General features: G+C 44.6%; 1 protein-coding gene across 1 annotated transcript in view; it reads left to right on the top strand.

Annotated features, from left to right (window-relative positions):
- Positions 1-24,881, top strand: part of rcc1 (regulator of chromosome condensation 1) — a 59,278-nt gene that overhangs the window by 19,724 nt on the left and 14,673 nt on the right. Inside the window, exons 3-5 of the mRNA XM_084308786.1 lie at positions 12,273-12,460; positions 21,457-21,636; positions 22,545-22,641. Of these exons, the coding sequence (XP_084164912.1) occupies positions 12,273-12,460; positions 21,457-21,636; positions 22,545-22,641 (465 nt within the window). The remainder of the gene's footprint in view (positions 1-12,272; positions 12,461-21,456; positions 21,637-22,544; positions 22,642-24,881) is intronic.

Genomic DNA, 24,881 nt, shown 5'->3' with positions numbered 1-24,881 from the left:
TGTAGTGTAGGAATTATGAGAATGACAAGAATGTTATTAATGAAATTAATGAATATTATCAAACGGAATTGTTTCTGTATACACATTTATAAAACGATCAAGGCATATTTAGCCATTCATGCGTTCACATGCGCTTTTTGCGGAGCTAATGATGGAGCATCGCCGTCGGTTGTGTGATAGTAAAGGGCTAACCTTCTGTCGTGTGGCAGTGAAAGGGTTAATGGGAATGGTGTGCTTGTACATTTGAACATAGTTCCATGATACGTGGCTGCGTTGTGCTGAGAAAGAGGCGCAGATCCGCTTCTACTCTGAGGCGAGATCTGCATTTATTTTTTTATTAAATAGCTAGAATCCCGCTTCACAGAGGTATGTTGATGCAAACGGGACAAGCTTTCTCAGCGCAGCATTACACAGCACTGGGTAGTCGTTCCGGACTGATATCCAAAACTTTGTGAGGGCCTGTCCAGTGAACTTGACTTTCAGTAGCTCGTCACATGAAAGATTGATCAACGCCTCCTGCTCAGACAGAGGGAGGCCTGTTGCGAGCGCCATGTGCAATGAACGGATCTTGGATCCAGTTGTTCAAATTGTCCGTGCTCTTTCTTTCTGGGAAATAATTCCAAAATTGATCAATGAGCCCTTCTATGTGGCTACAGATGATGGGCTTCAAATCACCGTTTTAAATGCAGGATGCTTAGTTTCCAAGTGCCGCTGTAATTTACTTGGTTTAAAGCTCTCGTTAGAAAGGATCTCGTAACACAACGCACTGTGGTCTCGGGTCATCTTCTTGGCCAGTCCAAGTAAATCCATATGCCAAGTATTTAGGATCATAACTTCTTTTACTCCGTTTCATAGTAGTTCTGGTATCGCTACTACTAAATTCTGCCTTTCTCTTGCCAGCATTTGGAACACACGCATGTGACGCGCCGCTTCTGACAACAGACCTATCCATTTCGAGTGTCCAGGTTAAATTAATAAACTTATCAGCTTTATATGCTTGGCCTGGAACGAAACCTTACTTGGTCCCAAGAAGAGGGTCTCGTGTATTATTGGGTTAGGACATTTACTGTACATTGGAGGGGGTTGGGTTAGGACATTTACAGGGGCCAGTTTTGAATTGCAGTCTCCCATACAGGGCTCTACAGTGCGACCATATTGCTTGCATATGCCCCTAGAAATATGTGTGCAAACTGGAAAAATCAATTACTTGCACGGTGTGCGAGTGAAGATTACAGCCTCAGTCGTGCTTTTTTTTATTTTCTCCGCTAATAAATCGTTAAACTACAAGTCCCACATTGCACTCAAGCCAACGGTCCAATCACAGTAGAGTGACGTGACTGGTTTCAAGGGAAATAAAGGAAATGACCAATCGGAAGCTCTCATTTAGCTTGTTTACTTCCTGAAAGTCGGCCATTGCGCTATGCGAGGCTTCTCCGAGACAGTGACTTATTCTAGTCTTACCAATAGCAATAGATTTTAGAACACCTAGATTTATCGATAGCAATAGTAATATAACGTTAATGCAACAAAACGAATGCCTTGCTTTGTTAATCATAACGTTGATGCAGTAGCGTATGTCGTTGTGTTGACTGTAACGCACATGATAATAACATAACGCTGTGTACACATTCAAATTGCGATAATCGATTCTAACATTTTCAAATCGATGCAGTTGAATTTTCCCCTTAGGATCGATGCATTGCGATGCATTGTTACACCCCTACACCAAAGTCACTGGCCCACTGTGCGTGTGTGTATCTGTGTGTGTGCTAACTTGCTAGCGTTATCAACAGCAGAGGTGCAGCGCCGGAGTGCAAGCGGTGTGATGTAATTGGCAGAACGCAAACTCATAAACAATGTTTCTGTACTGGAGGTGTACAGTATTTCAATAGGCAACCCTGAAAGGATTATTTTTCTAGAAGAGCAACACTAGCCAAAACATAGGTGTTACGAAGGATCAGATTAAACCGAATATATATATTTATTTATGGATATATATTGAATAGTATTTGTATATCGTTTGATATCCCTTGTATATTCCTTGTACATATACACGGAATATCCCTTTAGCCTACTATAGCCCATAATAGTTCATTCTCTTATTGGACAAGGACCTGGCGCCAGGGGACAAGCCCCTTGGAGCCAAGTTCAATGGTACCGACGAGACATGTCTCTACTAGCCCCGGCTCTGCGCAGGAATACGGCTACCGAAAGGAGAGTGGCACTATTTGTTCACCGTGCATATAAATATGGCGCAAGTAAATGTAGAAGTCCTCTTATCCCTTAGTCCTTTACCCTTCTACCCAACTAAGTAACAGAACGTGAAGCCTCACCCACGATACCGCGTGCGGTGTAGTATGGCCTGTTTGGCCTTAGAATAGCATTGAGACCTCGTGCGAATTAATAACTGAATTGTCAGAGTTTGGCACTGTACCGTCGAGTGCGACGTATTTCTATGAAGTAATAATAGTCTATCGGGTATGGTGCATCGTGCGGTTAGAGTTCTAAAGTGACCAGCATCTCCAACGCTTCCTCGTGTTATCTAGAGTCTTATCCAGGCTGGGGCCGACCACACATGGCGCTTTCTTCCGAGGAGATCTAGACGAGGACCGAGGGACATGTACACTGGATTACCTACCCGACGACTGCTGAACCCTATGCGGCTGGAATATATTTGCTTTGGTACTGTGATTTGTGGAGCGGATAATCGCCGACGCCTGTGAGTGTTGGATTTACCCCCGAGAGGAGTCAAGTTGAGTCGGCACTCAGAGACTGAGGTCGCCTAGCTTCTTCTTCATTGTGGAGCTACAGCCTACAAGAGAACCAAGGTGTATTCATCTGCGGATCAAGAGTCTACTGCACTGTCTTCTGTACTTGAAGTCTCCCTAGACATCGTTGACCAGACGGTCTACTACCGACGGCTCTCCTACCCCCCCTACCGGCCTACAACCGGGAGGACCCCTTCCAGAATATCCTGCTATATCATTAAGAGTACCATAGATCTAATTCCCTAAGAGCCAGGTTGTATACTTGCTTCCTGCGTAACCAGAGATTGGACATTCAGTGTTGATTTGCCTACGAGTACTCATTTGCCTTACAAGTGCATTCAAATCATAAATGTAATAGTAACTATTATATGTACCTTTTGCTATATATTAAATATTTGATTATTACCTTGTGTGGACCCGATTTCATTGTGGGAAAGTGTTCATCATATTTAGATATCGTGTACTGTATGGCCAGAAGTTAAAGTACATAAAGCGGTAGTGGTTTAATGATACCATACTTATCAATACAGTCAGGGAATTGTACCCCTCAGTTACAATTGGTCCTTCGAGCCGGAGGGTAATTAGTGTAATATTAATATAGTGGTATTAATATTGAAATGGCCTATGATGAACACTCCACGAAACGGTCCTCCTAAAGTAGAACGCCCGCAGCGTAGACGACAGCCACCTCAGTACTTAGAGGATTACGCTGCCAGTATACTACCTAGCCTTCTACAAACGGTAAACGCGGTAAAAGTAGAAAGTAAAATTATGTCCGACCCTATCAACCAGGATACCCCGACCACAGAGGCCCTAGTGGGTTCTAATGTAACTGACCAAGCTCACGGTGGGGACCAGGAGGGAACTGACACTACTTTACCCCCCGCCAAGACCGAAGAAGTAGTCCCCCAAGAGCTCCGGGAGGAAGACAACCCTCCAGAGATGGAACTCTGCACGGAACAAGATGAGGAGAGCGCCGAGGAGATAGAGCTCCAGGACTCCCCGCAGGGGAACGCATCCCCAACGGGTACTGCCAGGAGCGGCTCACCTCAACCAGCGTCTTCCCCCAGCGAGGCGGAGAGGATGCTGGCACAGGCGTTCCTCGCCAGCCTAGCAGCCTGTATGGAGCGTGATCGACTCCAAGCAGAGCGCGATCGACTCCAAGCACAGACGCTTAGCGAGCGCGAACATTCTACCATTGAAAGAACGCCTCCAAGCGCAGCAACGGAGCGAAGAAGAGCGCATACGTCTGGAGATGAGACGCCTTCAGACGGAAGAGAATATGGCAAGAGACCGGGCCGACACCCAGCGTGCCGCTGCCGGTGCCCAAAGAGAAGCAGATCTCACCAAGCGCGAAGCCGAGCGCGACAGACTACAAGCCGAGCGCGACAGACTACAAGCGCAGCTAATGGAGCAGCTGATCACCAGGGCAACACCCCCTCCCTCCACAAGGGGTTCCAGGGCCTCGTCAAGACACGGGTCAAGGGCACCCTCCCCTAACCGATTAAGCGACCCTGAGCCCGACCACCAGAGAGAGCCTACACCCCCCTCCGAACTCCTTCCCCGACCGGTCCAAGTGAGACCCAGCTACAAGGAAGGAACGGCGGACACCGCGGAGAGGCTAAATAGACGACTACAGGATCTAGAAGACCTGGCAGAGGAAGAAGAGGGAGAAGAGGAGAGTCAAGCCCGACAGCAGCACATTACTCCACAGGACCAGGAGGTCCAGTACAGCCCAGGCTATACCCCCGCGGCTCTGCGCTACAGACCACCGACTCTATTCACGGGTGAGCATGACGCACGACCAGTCCCGAGGAATAGTACCTGGACCAGCGGGCCATGGTACCCTGCCGGTACCAGCCCACCGAGAGGCGTAAGAGGAGACTCGCCCAGGAGGCCTCTCTTCCAACGCTCACCGATGTGCCAGCCATCCACGGCGTCATACATTGGCACACCGACGTTTCCAGACTTCACCCATGAGAACCGAGCACAGTACACGGAGCTACGGATGTGCTTAGAGACAATGATGGTGGATGTAGCTGATGAACGCCACAAGTATGCTATCCTATTGAAGCACCTGAAAGTGCCCAGAGCGCACAACATAGCGCTGGCCTATGCCACCTCTACTACCCCATACACAGCGGCTCTAGCAGCACTAGACCAAAGATATGGACGTATATGGGATTACGTAATACAAGAGATAAGGCATATTGACCGCCTACCCCCAGCAACAGACAATCGCTCACTAGACGACCTGTCTATCAAAGTACAATCCCTGGTAGGGATGCTGGGGGCGCAACGAGAAAAGGGTATCCGTACAGAGCAGCAAGAACCACAGTACCCCCTCGATGAAAGAGAAGTGGAAGATGGTGTGCCCGTACTGCGAGAAGGAACACTGGTTGTCACAATGTGACCTGTTCAAGAAGATGACCGCTGAAGAAGTGAGTCACTGGATAAAGTCCAACAGGCGCTGTTACCGATGTGCGCGCAGTCACATGGCAGCCGAGTGCCGCCTCAAGAAGAGGTGTAGTCGGTGTGACGGAGCCCACCTAGATGTCCTACACGTAACAGAAGAAAGCCTGCACCATCCAGCAGCACAAAGGCAAGTGTTATGTACATTGACCCCGCTAGCAGCAGCGGCGCCCAGGTGCTCTTAAAGGTGGTCCGCGTAACACTGAGTTACCAAGATAAGGTCATGGACACTTACGCCGTCCTTGATGACGGGTCAGAGAAGACCCTTCTCCTCGCGTCCGCTGCGGCCCAGCTGGGGCTGCGGGGGAGCGAGAACCAGATGACGATTCGGACAATAAGAAGAGATCTAAAGACGATAAAGGGCGAGAATGTCTCCTTCACTATCGCAGCAAGCGGGCAGCCCGAGAGACGGTATAGGATTACTAATGCTTTCACCAGCCAAGAAATAGGACTATCGCAGTACACCTACCCCATCGCCAAGCTGATGGATAAATATGTGCACCTGCGTCAACTCCCTATCCCGCTCATAGACGGTGCCACCCCGACCCTGCTGATAGGCTCCGACCATGCAGACCTCATAGTCCCGATAGACCGGGTCCATACAGGACCCAGAGGTTGTCCTGCAGCAGTCGAGACCCGCCTAGGATGGACATTACAAGGCCCCCTCGCCAAGTCTCTTAACCGAACAGCAGCCACTAGCTGCCTCCACTCCAGAGCGACAGAAGGAGACACCACACTCCTGCAGCATGTCGAGAGGCTATGGACACTAGAGACAATGCCCTTTAAGAACGAAAAGAAAGACATTCGTTCTAAGGAAGATATTTACGCTATAACCCTCCTCGAGCAAGGGACAAAGAGAGTCACAGTCAACGGAGTGATGAGATACGCAACTCCACTCCTGAGGCGAGAGGGAATGCCCACCTTTCACGCCACAAAAGAGGCGACGGAGCGGTATCTATTGAACACAGAGCGGCGCCTAGCCAAAGACCCCGCTCAAGAAGCTGTGTACCGCGCTGAGATTAACAAGCTAATCACAGCGGGACACATAAAGAAAATTGACATTAAAGAGGCCGATCAGACGACTGAATCATGGTACGTGCCGCACCACAAGGTCCACCACAACGGCAAGGATCGTATTGTGTTTAACTGCAGCTACCAGATCGGATCACAAAATCTGAATAAAGAGCTCCTGGCCGGCCCAACACTCGGCCCCTCTCTACTAGGCGTGCTACTACGCTTCCGCCAGGACAAGGTGGCTATCAGCGGCGACATCAAAGGGATGTTTCTGCAGGTGAGACTAGTGGAGGAGGACAAGCCCCTGCTGCGGTTCCTATGGAGAGAGAGGATAGGAGATGAGCACCCAGCCATCTATCAATGGGAAGTCCTCCCTTTCGGAACCACATGCAGCCCATGCTGTGCTACGTTTGCACTACAAAAACACGTCGCAGAGGACCCAGCAGCAGATGAAGAGGTCCGACAAAGTGTGACAAATAGTTTCTACGTGGACAACTGTTTACAAAGCGTCTCGACGCCAGAAGAAGCCGAGGCTCTCCTACTCAAGCTCCGCGCCTCCCTGATCAAAGGCGGCTTTGATCTCAGGCAGTGGGCCAGCAGCGACCCGCAAGTACTGCGCAGCCTCTCCCCCGAGGACAAGGCAGCGAGCAGCGACACCTGGATGGCGACCATCCCAGGAGAAGCCCAAGAAATGACACTAGGACTAGTCTGGCGCTTCAAAACAGACTCGCTCCATTATAGACACAAACCCCTGACCAAGGAGCAGGGAAGGTCGACGGCAATACCGACCACCAGACGGAGTGTATACAGAACACTCGCCAGACAATATGACCCGTTGGGATGTATTCTACCTTACACCACCAGGGCAAAGATGATTGTAAGAGCGCTATGGGACAAGGACCAGGGCTGGGACGATCCCATACCCGAACACCTTGCATCCACATGGAGAGAGTGGGAGACGGAACTCCGCTCACTCCCAGGTGTTAATATACGCCGCAGCTACTTCCCACCCACAGTGAGGCCAGAGACATGCAAGATCGACCTGCACGTATTCAGCGACGCCTCCGAAGTAGCCTACGGTTCGGTGGCCTACTTGCGTGCCCGAGAGGAGGGAGGAGAAATACATACTGCTTCATCCTGGCTCGCTCAAGAATAGCCCCACGAAAGCAACAATCTATCCCGCGTCTAGAGCTCTGCGCAGCCCTAGCAGGAGCGCAGCTCGCCACGTTAATCCAACGTGAACTCACCATCCCGGTGCAAAGAACAATCTTGTGGTCAGACTCCACGACCGTACTCGCATAGATCCGGTCTGATTCGTGCAGATACAAGGTCTTCGTGGGAGTCAGAGTCACCGAGATTCAAGAGTTAACAGAAGTAGCGAGCTGGAGGTATGTGGACACCAAACACAACCCAGCTGACGTCATCACCCGGGGAATGTCCCTGGATGACCTCACCCGTCACAACCTCTACAGTGACGGACCAGAGTTTCTCAAGCTCCCCGAAGAAGAGTGGCCTACACCCACCCCACGGGAGGCGAGTAAAGAGGAGGCCGAAAACAAGAAACCTATGTTCTGTGGATTGAACACACTCGTCTCCACAGACCCCGACATAGACGATTGCCTCACCCTACAGAGTGCGCAGCTAAAGACATTTCTATGGCACCACCCAGAGGTTCAGCCCACGACTGACATTTCAGCAGCTGACTACGAAGAAGCAGAACTTCTTCTACTACAACGAGCCCAGAGAGACTCGTTCCCCGATGAGCTAGCCTGTCTACAGGGAGCAAAGCCCGTCCCATCAGACAGCAGACTGCTCCACCTAGCCCCCGAGAGCGACGCCCATAATCTCATCAGAGTGGGTGGTCGTCTGCGGAGAGCCCCAGACTTACCGGATGACGTCAAGTACCCGATAGTCTTGAACAGCCGACACAAGGTCACAGAGCTGATCATAAAGAAATACGACGAGGATGTGCACCACGCAGGGGCAGAGAGAGTCTTCGCGGAGATCAGACGTCGTTATTGGATACTGCAAGGGAGAGAAGCAGTGCGGCGCTTCCAGCGAACCTGTCTAGACTGTCGTAAGTGGCGAGCCCAGCCCAGTATACCCCGGATGGCTGACCTACCTCCCTGTCGCCTCCGACTCGGCGACAAGCCTTTTCACTCCACCGGTATGGACTGTTTCGGCCCGCTGTATATAAAGAAAGGAAGAGGAACCGAGAAGCGGTGGGGTATTGTATTCAAATGCATGACCACCAGAGCGATACATATCGAACTCCTCCCAACCATGAGCACAGACTCATTCCTTATGGCCTTCCGCAGATTCACATCACGGAAAGGAAAACCGTCTACATTATTGTCTGATCACGGGACAAACTTCAAAGGCGGAGAAAGAGAGCTGAGAGAGAGCTTCCAAGCTATGGGCCCAGAACTTAAGACCCACCTCGCTCCATCCCAGATTGACTTCCAGTTTAATCCCCCGAACGCACCTCACTTCGGTGGAACTTGGGAACGAGAAGTACGTTCCATAAAGACAGCCCTGTACGCCGTGCTTGGGGCCCAGACCGTGGCGGAAGAAGTCTTAATGACAGTCCTCACGGAGATCGAGGGAGTATTGAACTCAAAGCCCCTCGGTTACGTCTCAAGTGATGTAGCAGATGTCGACCCAGTCACCCCCAACACACTCTTGATGGGGCGGCTGGACCCCACGCTACCACAGACAATGTACAGGCCTGAAGAAGCGAACGGCCGAAGAATGTGGAGGTACAGTCAAGTACTGGCTGACAAGTTTTGGAACAGCTTCCTACTCCACTACCTGCCGTCTCTACAGACCCGCCAGAAGTGGGTGAAAGAGAGAGACAATTTGACAGAAGGAACAGTCGTCATGATTATCGACCAGTCACTACCCCGAGCTATGTGGCCGGCTGGCCGCGTAAGCAAAGTGATCACCGGTGCCGATGGAAAGGTCCGAGCAGCTGAAGTGCTCGTCCAAGGGCGGACCTACACCCGTCCCGTGGCGAGGCTAATAGAACTGCCGAGGCTCCCTGATACTATCGATGACGACCATGACCCCATGACTTTGTGAACTGACTGACCCTCACAGCGGACATTGAGTAGTGGACAGTGCGGTTAATCTGTCTCTGTTTAGCTAATTAGGTGGGACTAATTAGGGTGCGGCTGTTACGAAGGATCAGATTAAATCGAATATATATATTTATTTATGGATATATATTGAATAGTATTTGTATATCGTTTGATATCCCTTGTATATTCCTTGTACATATACACGGAATATCCCTTTAGCCTACTATAGCCCATAATAGTTCATTCTCTTATTGGACAAGGACCTGGCGCCAGGGGACAAGCCCCTTGGAGCCAAGTTCAATGGTACCGACGAGACATGTCTCTACTAGCCCCGGCTCTGCGCAGGAATACGGCTACCAAAAGGAGAGTGGCACTATTTGTTCACCGTGCATATAAATATGGCGCAAGTAAATGTAGAAGTCCTCTTATCCCTTAGTCCTTTACCCTTCTACCCAACTAAGTAACAGAACGTGAAGCCTCACCCACGATACCGCGTGCGGTGTAGTATGGCCTGTTTGGCCTTAGAATAGCATTGAGACCTCGTGCGAATTAATAACTGAATTGTCAGAGTTTGGCACTGTACCGTCGAGTGCGACGTATTTCTATTAAGTAATAATAGTCTATCGGGTATGGTGCATCGTGCGGTTAGAGTTCTAAAGTGACCAGCATCTCCAACGCTTCCTCGTGTTATCTAGAGTCTTATCCAGGCTGGGGCCGACCACACATGGCGCTTTCTTCCGAGGAGATCTAGACAAGGACCGAGGGACATGTACACTGGATTACCTACCCGACGACTGCTGAGCCCTATGCGGCTGGAATATATTTGCTTTGGTACTGTGATTTGTGGAGCGGATAATCGCCGACGCCTGTGAGTGTTGGATTTACCCCCGAGAGGAGTCAAGTTGAGTCGGCGCTCAGAGACTGAGGTCGCCTAGCTTCTTCATTGTGGAGCTACAGCCTACAAGAGAACCAAGGTGTATTCATCTGCGGATCAAGAGTCTACTGCACTGTCTTCTGTACTTGAAGTCTCCCTAGACATCGTTGACCAGACGGTCTACTACCGACGGCTCTCCTACCCCCCCCTACCGGCCTACAACCGGGAGGACCCCTTCCAGAATATCCTGCTATATCATTAAGAGTACCATAGATCTAATTCCCTAAGAGCCAGGTTGTATACTTGCTTCCTGCGTAACCAGAGATTGGACATTCAGTGTTGATTTGCCTACGAGTACTCATTTGCCTTACAAGTGCATTCAAATCATAAATGTAATAGTAACTATTATATGTACCTTTTGCTATATATTAAATATTTGATTATTACCTTTGTGTGGACCCGATTTCATTGTGGGAAAGTGTTCATCATATTTAGATATCGTGTACTGTATGGCCAGAAGTTAAAGTACATAAAGCGGTAGTGGTTTAATGATACCATACTTATCAATACAGTCAGGGAATTGTACCCCTCAGTTACAATAGGCATTGTATGCATAAAAGGTATGATTAAAAACAAGAAACAAGTTACATAAACTAAATCAGATTAAAAATGATCACAGTTCTGGTTTGCCTTAAAATGCAGTTTAAGATGAGTCTTGAACATGGAGTATGTGGGGCACTCTCTAATCACAACTGGTAGGCTATTCCAGTAGTTACCACCTTTAACAGAGAACACAGTTTTAGCAAAGGTAGTATACCGAAAAGGCACCTTACAGTCCCCTCTACTGATGTGGTAATGCCAGTGTCTCCTTTTTGTTCAATGTCACTGGCTTTTTTATTAGGCCTAGTTGTTGGCTACAACTTTGCCACAGTAGGCATTAATCACTTAATAGTTCAAGTCTGTGTCCCATTCCCGTTTGCACACGCAGATACGCACACAGTGGGCCAGTGACTTTGGTGGTATGTGCTATTGCACAGATCTTGTGTCCCGTTCCCGTTTGCACATGCACAGTACAAATATATATTTATTTTTGAAAGAAATAATAAACTGTTACTTGAAATATTTTCACTGTGCTCCTAAAGTTGTTCATTTAGGAGCACATGTGCTCCTTGGGGAAAAAGGTTAGCGTAGAGCCCTGCCGTAGGTGCTCCTTGAGAGTGGTTTTAAAAGTGAGTAGTGATTCACATTCCTTTACAGCTGTGGGTAGTGCGTTCCACATTGATGTGGCATAATTGCGAAACGTGTTTAGTCCCTTGTTTGAGCCGAATCTGGGTTTAACATGATTTGTGGAGCTCCCTCTGGTGTCGTGGTATTCACTGACCTTTGGGAAGTATTTTGACATGTACTTGGGTACCTTAGTCGTGTAGTGTATCTTGTAGACCAGGCCCATTGCAAGTTGTTGTACTCTGTCGTCAACTCTAAGCCATCCTAGGTTGTCAAAGTGGGCAGGGGTGAGGTGGGTTCTAGGAGTAAGGTCAAGCAGTAGTCTGACCAGTTTGTTTTGAGATGTTTGTAATTTTGTTTTCAGCGCTTTTTGAGGTGCTTTGGTACCATGAGGTGCAAGCATAGTCGTAGTACCCTTGACTGAGTGCTCCTGCCAGAGTCTTCAGGGTATTCTTGTTTACCAGAGAGGAGATCCGGTACGAGAATCTAGTTCGTTGGTTGACTTTTTTTTATTATATTGGATGCCATTTGACCTATAGGCTATTCATGCGGAGTGAATCAGTTCCCCCAGCCACATTTGTGTAAATTTTTTTTTTTGCGGAATTAACTGATCGAAAATGTATCCAATCGTGGTCAAATGAAGAGATTTCATGATGCATTGAATCGTTGCCTGAAGAGTCGTAATCGAATCGTTGTGGGGTGAACATTTACACCCCTAGCGACAACGGATCGATGTAGCTGGAGCCTGGAGCGTCATGCCGTCATCCCAACCTTTAGCTCCTTTTGGTGTGTTTTGGAAGGATGTTGTTCAGCCGTTTCTCTTGTGTGCCCCCCCCCCAGTATCTCACAGCAGCCACGGGAAGGAGCCGGGGCAGGTCCTGGTGCTGGGCCAGGGCGAGGTCGGCCAGCTGGGTCTGGGGGACAACATCATGGAGCGCAAGAAGCCAGCCCTTGTGACTCTTCCGGAGAGCATCGTCCAGGTGGCGGCTGGGGGCATGCACACGGTCTGCCTCAGCCACTCTGGCACTGTGAGTACTGTATACTATATTATGTACTACGTGTAGGGATGGGTACCGAATTCGGTACTTTTGAGGTACCGAACCGAAACACGTCGGTACTACAGAGTATCGAATCAAGTGAGAATTTTTTTTTTTTTTGCTTTTTTCTTTTCATGTCAACGTTCACACGCACAATATATGCTTACCTAGGATTTGACTTGATTCAACAACAAAGCAGTCGGAGCAATGACAAGCCGAAAACTGTCAAAATTGTAATTATTTGAAGTTTGGATTTTTCTTTTTACGACTGAGGTAGGTAAATTACATTTCTTGAGACTAAAGTACCGAAAAAAGGTACCGTTGGGTACCGGTATCGATTCACAGGTACCGGTACCGGTATCGGTTCAAATGTGAAAGGTACCCATCCCTAACTACGTGTGTGAGATATTTATATTAAGGCTGAGACCACTTATTGATTTATCGATAACTGTGTGAAATCGATACGTTTCGAGTTTTTTTTTTGTCCATCTGTACATTTTTTTTTATAATTGAAAAGATCGATATTCATCGATAATTTTGTCCCGATTTATCGATTCTTCCAAATGGCATATCGTCTCAGCCTTAATTTATATATATATATATATATATTATTTACACATACAGTCGGGCCCATAAATATTTTGACATTTTCAGAATTCTGTCTCTGTACACCACCACAATTGACTTGGAATGAAACAATCAAGATGTGCTTTAAGACATTCAGCTTTAAGTTGAGGGTATTTTCATTCAAATCAGGTGAGCCATGTAGGAATTACAACAGTTTCTACATGTGCCCCCCCCCCCTCCCAAAAGTAGATCGATCCATTACCTTCTCAATGAACTGTTAACAAAATTTTACAAAGCAAGTCACTTTGCTTTGATGTCTGGCTCGTTGGATGCGTTTCTTGGCATCAGATTTTAGTATCTGGGGGGAAATGATCCGATACCGATATCTAGGGATGGGTACCTTCACATTTGAACCGGTACCGGTACCTGTGAATCGATACCGGTACCCAACGGTACCTTTTTTCGGTACTTTAGTCTCAAGAAATGTAATTTACCTACCTCAGTCGTAAAAAGAAAAATCCAAACTTCAAATAATTACAATTTTGACAGTTTTCGGCTTGCCATTGCTCCGACTGCTTTGTTGTTGAATCAAGTCAAATCCTAGGTAAGCATATATTGTGCGTGTGAACGTTGACATGAAAAGAAAAAAGTAAAAAAAAAATTAATAAAAAAAAAATATATATATATTTTTTTGGTTTCTCACTTGCTTCGATACTCTGTAGTACCGACGTGTTTTTGTTCGGTACCTCAAAAGTACCGAATTCGGTACCCATCCCTACCGATATCCCAGTAACTTGATCTGATACCGATATCTCAGTAACTTTATCTGATACCGATATCCCGGTAACTTGATCTGATACCGATATTTCAGTAACTATCTGATACCGATATCCCGGCAACTTGATCTGATACCGATATCCCAGTATCCCAGTAACTTTATCTGATACCGATAAAAGTACCGATTTGTGTGTCCGTTTTCAAAAGTTCATCCTCCCAAACATTCTGTCCGTCAAAACGGGACACTGAGATGGACACATAATCAGCCCTGTCCCAACAAACAGAAAATTACTCGTAGGGTATTTTCATTCAAATCAGGTGAACGAGGAATTACAACAGTTTCTACATGTACACGCCCCCCCCCCCCCCCCCCCCCCAAAGTAGATCGAATCATTACCTTAACACATTAACTGCCACGGAGTTTGATCATCTTATACCATTCTCTGTCAGCACTGTAAGTCTATGGAGGTGTTCACCTTCTTTGCAGGGCTATAACTTTTTAAATTGTATTGCTAAATTGACACTACTATGGCCCATTCAACATCGATTATCTATCGTTCAGGATGTAGGAACGTTTTACTTTTCCATTCATACGAAAATACCGTCTAGACTATAAATATGTTTTTATCGTTTTCTACAGTAATTCCTAGAACGTGAGATATAGGCATAAATGCATATACATTATCAAATGCCGTTTGTTGCTGATCCACGCTATATTAAAAATGTCAACTGTACATGGTCCTAAACGTTATGACTGATCATGCGCGGGTGAACGGAGGGGGGGGGGTCGTTTATAATTCTGTGATCGTCGTTGAATGCTTTATGTGGTATGGGTGATATATAGATCAGAGCAGTTTGCATGGATAATAATAAACACTCACGCTGAAAGTCACGGCAGCCTCTTACCGTTGGGCGATGATACTGGAGCAAAAATATCCCAGTTATTTGATGGGGATCGAGTCGATTCATTTCCGGTTTGTATAATCATAATAACAGCCCAAATCATGTCGATTATTGAGTTATGGCAGCGATCCATATCCATGGCGTGTGTCTACAGTCCCGCAACGATATGCGAGTGGCCGGACGTATTTAGGAGACGCACCGATATCCAACCGGCCATTTCCGGTTTGGCAACTCGCCGATCATCCACCAGGTGGCAGTATTGAAGCGTTGCAGAGTTGTGCCTAGTTCCACTGCATCAGACGAGGCTCCGTGAGGGAAATATGAATAACATGGCGGAAATATGATCTCAATAACGTCGTACGCCGTGATCTGGCAGAATTAGCATGAACTTGAAACACGTCGTACAACGTGAATGGCGCAAGATGTGTTAATGAACGGTATACAGTTAATCATTTTGGTCCAGTGGCCTCCAAAATGAGCGAGATATAATAAAAATAAATGTGTTAAACAAAATTTTACAAAGCAAGTCACTTTGCTTTGATGTCTGGCTCATTAGATGTGTTTTTAATTGGCATCAGATTTTAGTATCTGGGGGGAAATTATCTGATACAGGTATCCCAGTATCGTTATCGGTGAGTCCCTAATATATATTACATTGGGTTGGATTCAAATGTATTGTCATTATACAGCACAAGTACAGTACAACAAAAGTCCTCCAACCAGAGAGCAAATGTAACGGTAAAGTGCAACAGTAATATACAATGTACAGGTGATTTAAACTGGGTACAAAATAAAACTAGTACTATTGAGCAATAGGGTTTGGTACCGATCTCTTTACTTTTTAAGGGTACCGACCGCATTGATCTAGCCATAAATTACTGGAAAAGGTACCGGTATCTATTTCCAGGTACCGATTCAAATGTGAACGGTACCCAACCCTACTGAGCAGGGCTCTACTAGGGCTGACCTTCAAAGCTTTTTTTTGGCCGTCGAAGCTTCGGGCCGAGATTCGATTTTAATTCGAAGCTTCGAGATAAAACTAATAATAATAATAAATATTATAATATATATATATATTTTAATCTTATGTTGTGGGACTTGTACAGCACTTTGGTCAACTTTGTTGTTTTTAAATGTGCTCTATAAATAAAGTGGATTGGAGGTAGGGCTGGGCGATATGGAAAAAAATCATATCGCGATAACGATATGATAATTTTATTTTATTTCTCGATATCAATAATTATCGAATTGTTATAAGTATAAAAAAAATAAAATGTTTTTTATTTTTTATTTTTTAACAACATATGTATGTTTATTTTGCAGCAATTCTTTGTCATTGCCGCCATCTTTAGTGTTACATCCCCTCACACTCCAGTTCTCAGGCTGCAGCTGGTTTAAAAGCTAAAGTAAACCGGCTTCTCTGCTGGCTGTGGCTCCAGAGGAGTTGAACAGTTCTGGCTCTGCTCGTTTATTTTCGATCTTTTGGCGCTTTTTTGGTGGACAAACCACCGCACATGTGCACTGTGACTCGTGACTGGAGTCTAGTTCTGCTAGCACACATAGCCTACTGTGTACAGACGGTTTCAAAATGTATTTTAAATTAGAAAGCAAACAAAATAAATGGACAAGAGAAAAAGAAATCTGAATTTGGTCAGTATTGTCATTTGGACAAGCAAAGCCATTACTTTAAGTTGCAGGCAAGAAAGACAAGTCTGTCCACTGTCTCTGGTTTTAAAACTGCCCTGTTGCAGGTAAAAAAAAAAGAAAAAAAAAAAAAAAAAAAAATTGTTTTTATTTCGATATTCGATATCGATTATTACAATATATCGCGATATTTATCGTTATCGTTATATCGCCCGGCCCTAATTGGAGGGAGCTGCTCTGCCTGTGCGGCTGCTCTCCGTTACACAGCCAACAACATTACATTACATAATTATGTTGCAAACAATTATATAAATATTTATATGTAGTTAATGCAGACAAAGGCAGAATTCGACTTGTTGTTTTTATTAGTGCTGTCAGGCGATTAAAAAAAGTTATCTAATTAATTATAGGATTTGTAATTAATCGCATAACTATTTTAGGCCTGATATTCTATAATCATATTTCAAATTGCATGTGTCCGGATGGCAGAATTCAGTACTGTATCTACAAAACCTTCTGTTTAATCATCTTCCCTTTATTCATTTGCTTAGATTTTTCAGGTCTAGTCAATTTGAGCATGGTGTTCTATATCATACTAGCTTCCGCTCAGCGTCATCTGCACTAACCTCACTTTGTGCATTTGCACTTAATAAAAATTCACAATGTACCTTTACATACCAACATTCGTCTGGCCACACCCCCATCCGCTACCTTCATAAGCAGGTGTGTGGCCACACACTCGCCCCCTTCTTCACTTTCACCACAAGGAAGTGCCTGTTATATACATCACTTGACGAGGTTGTTTAAGCTGAAGAAAGTTGAGTTACGTGTTTACATTTTTTCTTTTTTTCTTTCTCTCATAACTTTAAAAAGAAAAAAGCTAAGTCATAATGTTTACCTCGGAGGGTCGCGCTACCAACGTTACCCTTCACCAGCAGTTCTCCATTTCCTCCTGTCGTGCGTCTTGGAGCGGGGTTGAGGCCACTTTCGTGGTTGGCAGCCACGCCCGGTAGGCGTCCGATAGGTAGTTTGCCTCTCCAAGGAGCTGGTGCACCAGCGCCGTCTCCTGTGCGATGGCCTGGTTTTGGATTTGAGACGCAAACTTTTTGCGTCGGCTCGCTCCCGTCGTAAGATGGTGGCTTGTAGACGCGAACGGCCTGGTTTTGGTGAGTTGCTGGAGCCGGATGAGGATGCGTCTGATTCTCCATGGCTGATGGAAACAGAGGACTACATGGTAGAGGCAGACGGGTTCTTATTTGACGCCCCGGTGGAGACATGTCCGCCGCCCGTCCAGGTAACACTGGAGGGGTGATATGTCTCCTTGGGGTCCCTCGTACGCTGATGTTTGGTTAGAACCTCTGACTCGGCGGCGGGATGCCCTGCTATCAGCCACATCATCTCCTTCGTGACTCTCCCTGTCCTGCGTTGTGTTTGTATCAACCCCTGTTAGTACATCCGTTAGTCATAAGTAGGGATGCACCGATCCGATATCGGTATCGGCCGCCGATATCAGTAAAAAACGGATCTTTATTTTAATTTTTTTTTAAATAATAAATAAAATAAGAAATAACCATTCAGTACATTTATATCGGTCTTAATTTGTTACATTTAGTTTCACTAAGTTAGGAAAGTAATGTTTTAAGTCAAGCCTGATGTTGCCTTGTTGCACAAAAGAATGATCCCAGTCTCCTCCACACAGTGACAGTGAGGCATACAGTTTATTAATTGAATGAATGAAGTTTATTTTCTGTCTTTGTTTACAACAAATCAAAAACACACTTGTGATCCTTTACAATTCTTAAAAACTATATATATATATATATATATATATATATTTTTTTTTTTTTTAACCTTCTCTTTCTCCTATTTTTCTTTGATTTTCTCCCCGTCCCAATTAGTCGTTGTGCCAATTCCCCCCCTCCCCTACCTGGTTGTTGTACGCATGTTCTCCCACGTCGGTACAAGGGTGTCCTGATGTCGAACGCACACTTCCTCCGAGACGTGCGCCGTTAAGCCAGTGACGCTTTTTTCACTTGGCAGCGAGGACTCTCATTGGTGAAGTGTAACGCGTGGGAGGGCACGCTATCTCCACCAAGTTCTGCCCCGCTGAGCAAGCGCCGAGACCTGACCTGTAGGCGTCGCTGTCCACAACGCCAGATTCCCACCCACCAGCTTCCCACCCCCTAATACTGCCAATTGTATTAGTATGAACGACCAGCCAAGCTGGTAGCAACTCGAACCCAGCATCTCCTGCGTTGGTGACGAGCGCAATCTCCGCTACACCACCTGACCGCCGAAACTAAATATGTTTTAATATAAAAAATAAACTTGGATAATTTTTTTTATTTGCAATGGGTATCGGATCGTTATCGCTATTGGCCGATACCCAAACCCAAGTATCGGTATCTGGACTGAAAAAGTCGGATCGGTGCATCCCTAGTCATAAGAAACGACACTGCAACGTGATCTCTTTCCTTAGATCCTCATGTTTATTTTCATAAACATAGCCTCTGTACCCGGTGTAACTCATTCTGTATTGTCCTTGAACAGTCTTAATTAATTATTCTCCACCGTCTCTTCTGTCACGACAGTCCAATGGTTCTGGGCCTCTTCGTGGCCAACCACCATTCCCTGTTAGCCGAAGATAGCAATGACATGGCATATTCCCTTCCTCCCCGCGAGGGGATGAGGGACTGTTTCAAAGTCTCTGATCAACTCGTCCGCTCGTCTGTGCTTCGTATCTCAGTCTAACTTACCCCGGAAGGAACTCACACCTCATAACATTCTTACCATAGCACCGGGGGCCCGCCCCCTTTTCTTGTTACTACGTGACACGCAGTCTTTGACAACGGCTCTTTGACCCAAATCACTATAGCAATGGCGATGTTGACATTACCGCCCCTCTTACCCCATAACAAATGCTGTGGCTTGATGATGCACTTTCTCCAGATCGAGTAACCTTGATCCTTGATGCTGTGGCTATCAGCTGTTTATGTTAAACAGCACAGCCCGAATCTTCTATGAAGCTTCTATCCTCAGGCCATCAGAATGCTAAATGACAATAACACTATGTAGTGATGCACCGATGTGAAAATTGTGGCCGATACCGATAACCGATATTAATATTGCTGTTCTGGCCGATACCGATATTTACCGATGTCGATATCTCTGTATAGAAAACACTTTTTTATGATAATCAAATAAAGAGCTATTTTCCAAAACGCATAATTTTTACTTTTGTAACTTATTTTCAGAAATGACTGATTTTTGAAACTATTTAAGGCCAAAACACAAAAAAAAATTATATCGGCCCCATCTTGATATCGGACCGATACCGATGTGTAAAAAAACTGCCATATCGGCCGATATTATATCGGCGGCCGATATATCGTGCATCACTAACACTATGTAACAACCATCAAATTAGGGCTGGGCGATATGGCCTAAATATGATATCACGATATTTTCTGACCTTTCGGCGATACACGATACACATCACGATGTTTTTCTTTTTTACCCCAAACAATTCATTATGAGGCTTACCAAGACAGTATTTGAGTTTGCAAGCTAACATTAAAGACAAAATAAAATACCCATGCATTTAGCATTTTTATATTAGATTTAGATTATTAGATTATATATTGCATATGAGATATTATATGATTTAGATATGAAATATGATGAATTGAAAATGGGGGACCCTGATGTAAACAAGACTAAAGTCTTTCTCTGGTCTGCATCCCCTTAACAATTGTATGTATTGAGCTGTACTGTACCCATTCTGCAATATGCTAAAGTTTTAAATCAATCAATCAATAAATAGCATTTTAATGAAACTACTGTATATATGTATGTCTCTAAATGTTTTGATGAATTGAAAATGGAGGACCCTTATGTAAAAAAGCCGAAAGTCTTTTTCTGGTCTTCATCCTCCTGTACTGTATTGTACCCATTCTGCAACCTTTTAATACAGTTTTCATTCATTCATTCTGACGGAAACATAATCATTTTGATTGACAGTCGAGTCTGCCAATGACGTCACACCGCTTGCACCCGCCCTGCTGTTCTTAGCACCAATCGGCAAGCGTTATAGTTTTTGACTTCCTGAATGTCCCGTGTGCTGAACATCAACAAAGCTACTAACGTTAGCTCCCCGCGGCCGTCGAGTAGGAGACCAGTGCTTCACAGGATGACTAAATGAGGCATAATGATTTTACTACAACGAATGTTATAATAAAAGCCTTTCCATACATCTGTCTGATTGAAAACTTTATTAACAGACCGCGGAATGGGCATATCTCAGCACAGGCTGAGATATGAACGAGTAACGTGTGGACAGATTGACGCGACACAATCCTCTTGGGCAAAACATCACGATATCCACGATACGTTGAAAAAGTGTATCGTTAATGAACTGTACCCGATATTTATATAATATCGTCATATCGCCCAGCCCTACATCAAATGCACTCACAGCACACATCCACACGCACACAATCACTTTAAACAAACAACTCACTGCAGCACCCATTTTAGACACCTAAACACACTTTATATTTATTGGTAAAGAATTTGCACTACAACCCATACCTCATTACACCTTACTGTAAATTGTACCTAAATTGTACCTCATCCCATTTCTGCATTATACTGTATAGTATATTGTATTGTAACTCAGTTACTTTTCTACTCTGCATTGTACATTGTATATATGTATATATTGAACACTTTTGTCTACGTACTTGACTTCTATTTTATACTTATTTTATACTTATCTATTTTTATCTATTTTTATCTAGCACAATCTCTGGAGCAAAACAGAAAGAAGCATTTTATATAAAAGTATTCTGTACTTCTGTATGACAACTAATAAAGAAACTTGAATCCTCATTTGCTGCTGTTAGTCTGCTGCAACACACTCTGACTGCCGGCTACTTTTAAGATCTATAGATCCGTCTGAGTAGATGCTGTCACCCACCAATACATTATATACACATTGAAAAACATAGATTCCTTCACAGGTATTGAGACACTATGGTAGTAAGTCATACTGGCCAGCAGCGTATATATGAATATAAAATCCCCTCTTGTCGCAGGTCTACACATTCGGCTGCAACGATGAGGGCGCTCTGGGCAGAGAGACGTCGGACGAGGTGGGCGAGACGAACCCGGACAAGGTGGCGCTGGAGGAGAAGGTGGTCCAGGTGTCTGCCGGGGACAGCCACACGGCCGCACTTGCGGACAGCGGCACGGTCTACCTCTGGGGCTCCTTCAGGGTGAGTCTGCGCACAATCTGAAGCAATGCATCTCTACCTCATTTTGTATTTTATTTTTTATAGTGTTTCAAGTTTTGTTTTTATTTGTCACGTATAAAGTACATGCAGTGTTTCCCACAGGATCTTGTGAGACTGTGGTGGGTGAACCTCTGACCCTCTAGGGGTGTCCGGGGGCATGCTCCCCCGTGAATTATCTTTTTTGGTACATTTTAAAGTTAAATGCATCAATCTGGTGCACTTTGAGAGCAAAATATAGAGGCTAGGTCTATGATGAACTTTGTGATCAAAACACAAAAATCCTGTGTTGAACTGGTATATTTTTTAGAAAATAAAAAATATATACTAGATTACTATTATGACTACTACCACTGCCAATACTACTGATATATCCCTATTGGCAAACTTTATATATATATATATATATATATATATATATATAATTCGGTTCATTATACAACTGTGGCGGGCCGCAAACACTGTACATGTACATTACAATGAAATGCTTGGTTCTGAATGAGCCCCTGAGAATGTGCTTCATACAGTAAAAAGAATAAAGTCCCAACACTATACAAATAAACAATATACAACCTAAAGTACAATGAAGTAAAAATGCAGACAATGAGGTACAAAAATGCTAACTTTTTCTTTTGGTCTTTATTATTTTTTACTTCTTTACTGAAATGAAGCACAATCTTGGGAGGCTCATACAGAACCAAGCATTTCACTGTAATGTGAGGCTCATACAGAACCAAGCATTTCACTGTAATGTGAGGCTCATACAGAACAAAGCATTTCACTTTAATGTACCTTTTATTTTTATGTGACTAATACAACAAAGACTTGAACTTGAAACCTAAACACGAACGTTCTGTACCGCTTGCACCTGAACCTCGCTGCTCCGTGTTCAGGATAACAACGGCGTCATTGGTCTCCTGGAGCCCATGAAGAAGTGCACCCTCCCCATCAAAGTCCCCATGACTGAGCCCGTTGTGAAAATTACATCAGGTGAGAGAGATGAGTCCCCATGTGGTCCATAGAAGAATCAAATGATTTATGTTAATATTAGGGATGTCCGATATTATCGGCCTACCGATATTGGCATTAAAATGTAATATCGGAAATTATCTGTATCGTTTTTTATTTTTACATTTATTTACTAACCTTTATTTACCCAGGCAAGTAAGAACAAATTCTTATTTTATTTATTGTCAAAAGTATGCATAATGTGTTAATTCCACGACAAGAGATACAATGGGGGAAATAAGTATTGAACACATCAACATTTTGTTCAGTAAATGTATTTCCAATGAGCGTATTCAAGCGAAATTTGCACCAGACGTTTGTATTAACTCAAGAAATCCAGACAAGAAATCTAAACATTAAAGTCCATATGTAAATAAAGTTGTGTGGAATGAAACAGGAAAAAAGTATTGGACACACTAAAAAAAAGCAGTACACCACAGCAAGGAACTAGCTGAAAACAAACTAATTTAGGAGGCAACTCTACCTCCTATCTGTGCTAATAATGTCAACTGGGTTAGAATATATTGATTGGCTATAAAATGTTTTTTTTTGTTACCAAGGTGCCGCACAAGAAACATCAAATGATGGGTAAAAGCAAAGAGCTCTCAAGACCTTCACAAACAGATTGTTGCAAATCATGAAAATAGAATTGGCTAAAGATGTATTTCACAACTTCAGAATCTTCCAGTAAGCACCATTGGGGGCATTCTCCATAAGTGGAAGCAACATCACTCCATCATCAACCGGCCATGCACAGGTGCTCCTCGCAACATTTCTGATCAGGGAGTCAGAAGGATACTTAGAAGAGTAGCCAGAGAGCCAAGGACCACTAGGAAAGAGCTCCAGAAAGACTTGTAGGCAGCAGGTACAACTGTGACCGAAAGGACCATAGGCAATGCACTCCACCGCCATGGCCTCTGTGCACGCTCAGCCCGCAAGACTCCACTACTGAAAAAAATACATGTTGAAGCTTGTTTAAAGTTTGCCTAACAACATTTGGACAAGCCAGTGAATTACTGGGAGCATGTACTCTGGTCAGATGAGACCAAAATGTTACTTTCTGGCTGTCACACAACACACCATGTTTGGAGGAGAAATGGCAGTGCACATTACCCGAATAACACTACCAACAGTGAAGTTTGGAGGTGGAAGTATGGTGTGGAACAATGAATGGAGCCATGTACAGAGAGATTCTTGAGATGAACCTGCTGCCATCCACCAGGATGCTGAGGATGACACGTGGGTGGACCTTCCACCATGACAACAATCCAAAGCATACAGCAAAGGAAACTTGCAGTTGATTTCAGAGAAAGAAAATCAACTTGTTGGAATGGCCCAGTCAATCACCTGACTTAAACCCAATTGAACATTTGTGGAAGCATCTGAAGATCCAGATTCACAAGAGGCCCCTCCACAATCTTCAAGATTAAAGACAATCTGTGTAGAGGAATGGGCCAAAATCACACCTGAATACTGTGGGTGATTAGTTACACTTACATCATACAGAAAGCATCCTTGGAGCTGTCATTATAAACAAAGGCTTCTCTAATTATTGAATTAATTTAGTTAGTGTGTTCAATACTTTTTTCCTATGTCATTCCACTTTATTACACATAACTTTATTTATGTATGGACTTTAATGTTTAGATTTAGTCTGGATTCCCTGAGTTAATACCAAAGTCTGGGGAAAATTTCACTTGAATGGCCACATTGGAAATATATTTACGGGACAAAATTAGGGATGCACGATATTGATTTTTTGACACCGATACCGATAACTTTATGCTCCTCAAGCCGATACCGATAACCGATATTTATTGTATTATAATATTTTTTTTAACTGTATATATATATATATATATATATATATATATATATATATTTTTTTTTTATCAATTTTTTTTGAGTATTTATAAGCGCCGACGTCATCGGTACTGCTATCGGTACTCGAGAAATTATGGAGTTTTTTTGAGGAATTTAAACGTCGCAAACTAATCTTGTTGGCCGTTGTCTATCTCTCCTGCCTCTTGTGTCTCTCTGCCTGCGCGGGGAGCGGGCTGCCTGCCTGCTCTCTCCTCTCTTCCCCTCCCACACACACACACTCACTCACACACACACTCACTCACACGGGTGCTGCGCTGGAGTACAGACAGCTCTGCTCTCATAATGGCGGACAGAACGAAATGTTCAAAAGTCTGGGTCTATTTTACTAAAGTCGATGC

Source organism: Notolepis coatsorum (genome assembly GCF_963971535.1).
Source record: "Notolepis coatsorum genome assembly, chromosome: 2".
NCBI classification, from domain to species: domain Eukaryota; kingdom Metazoa; phylum Chordata; class Actinopteri; order Aulopiformes; family Paralepididae; genus Notolepis; species Notolepis coatsorum.
This window is presented reverse-complemented; position numbering and strand designations above follow the sequence as displayed.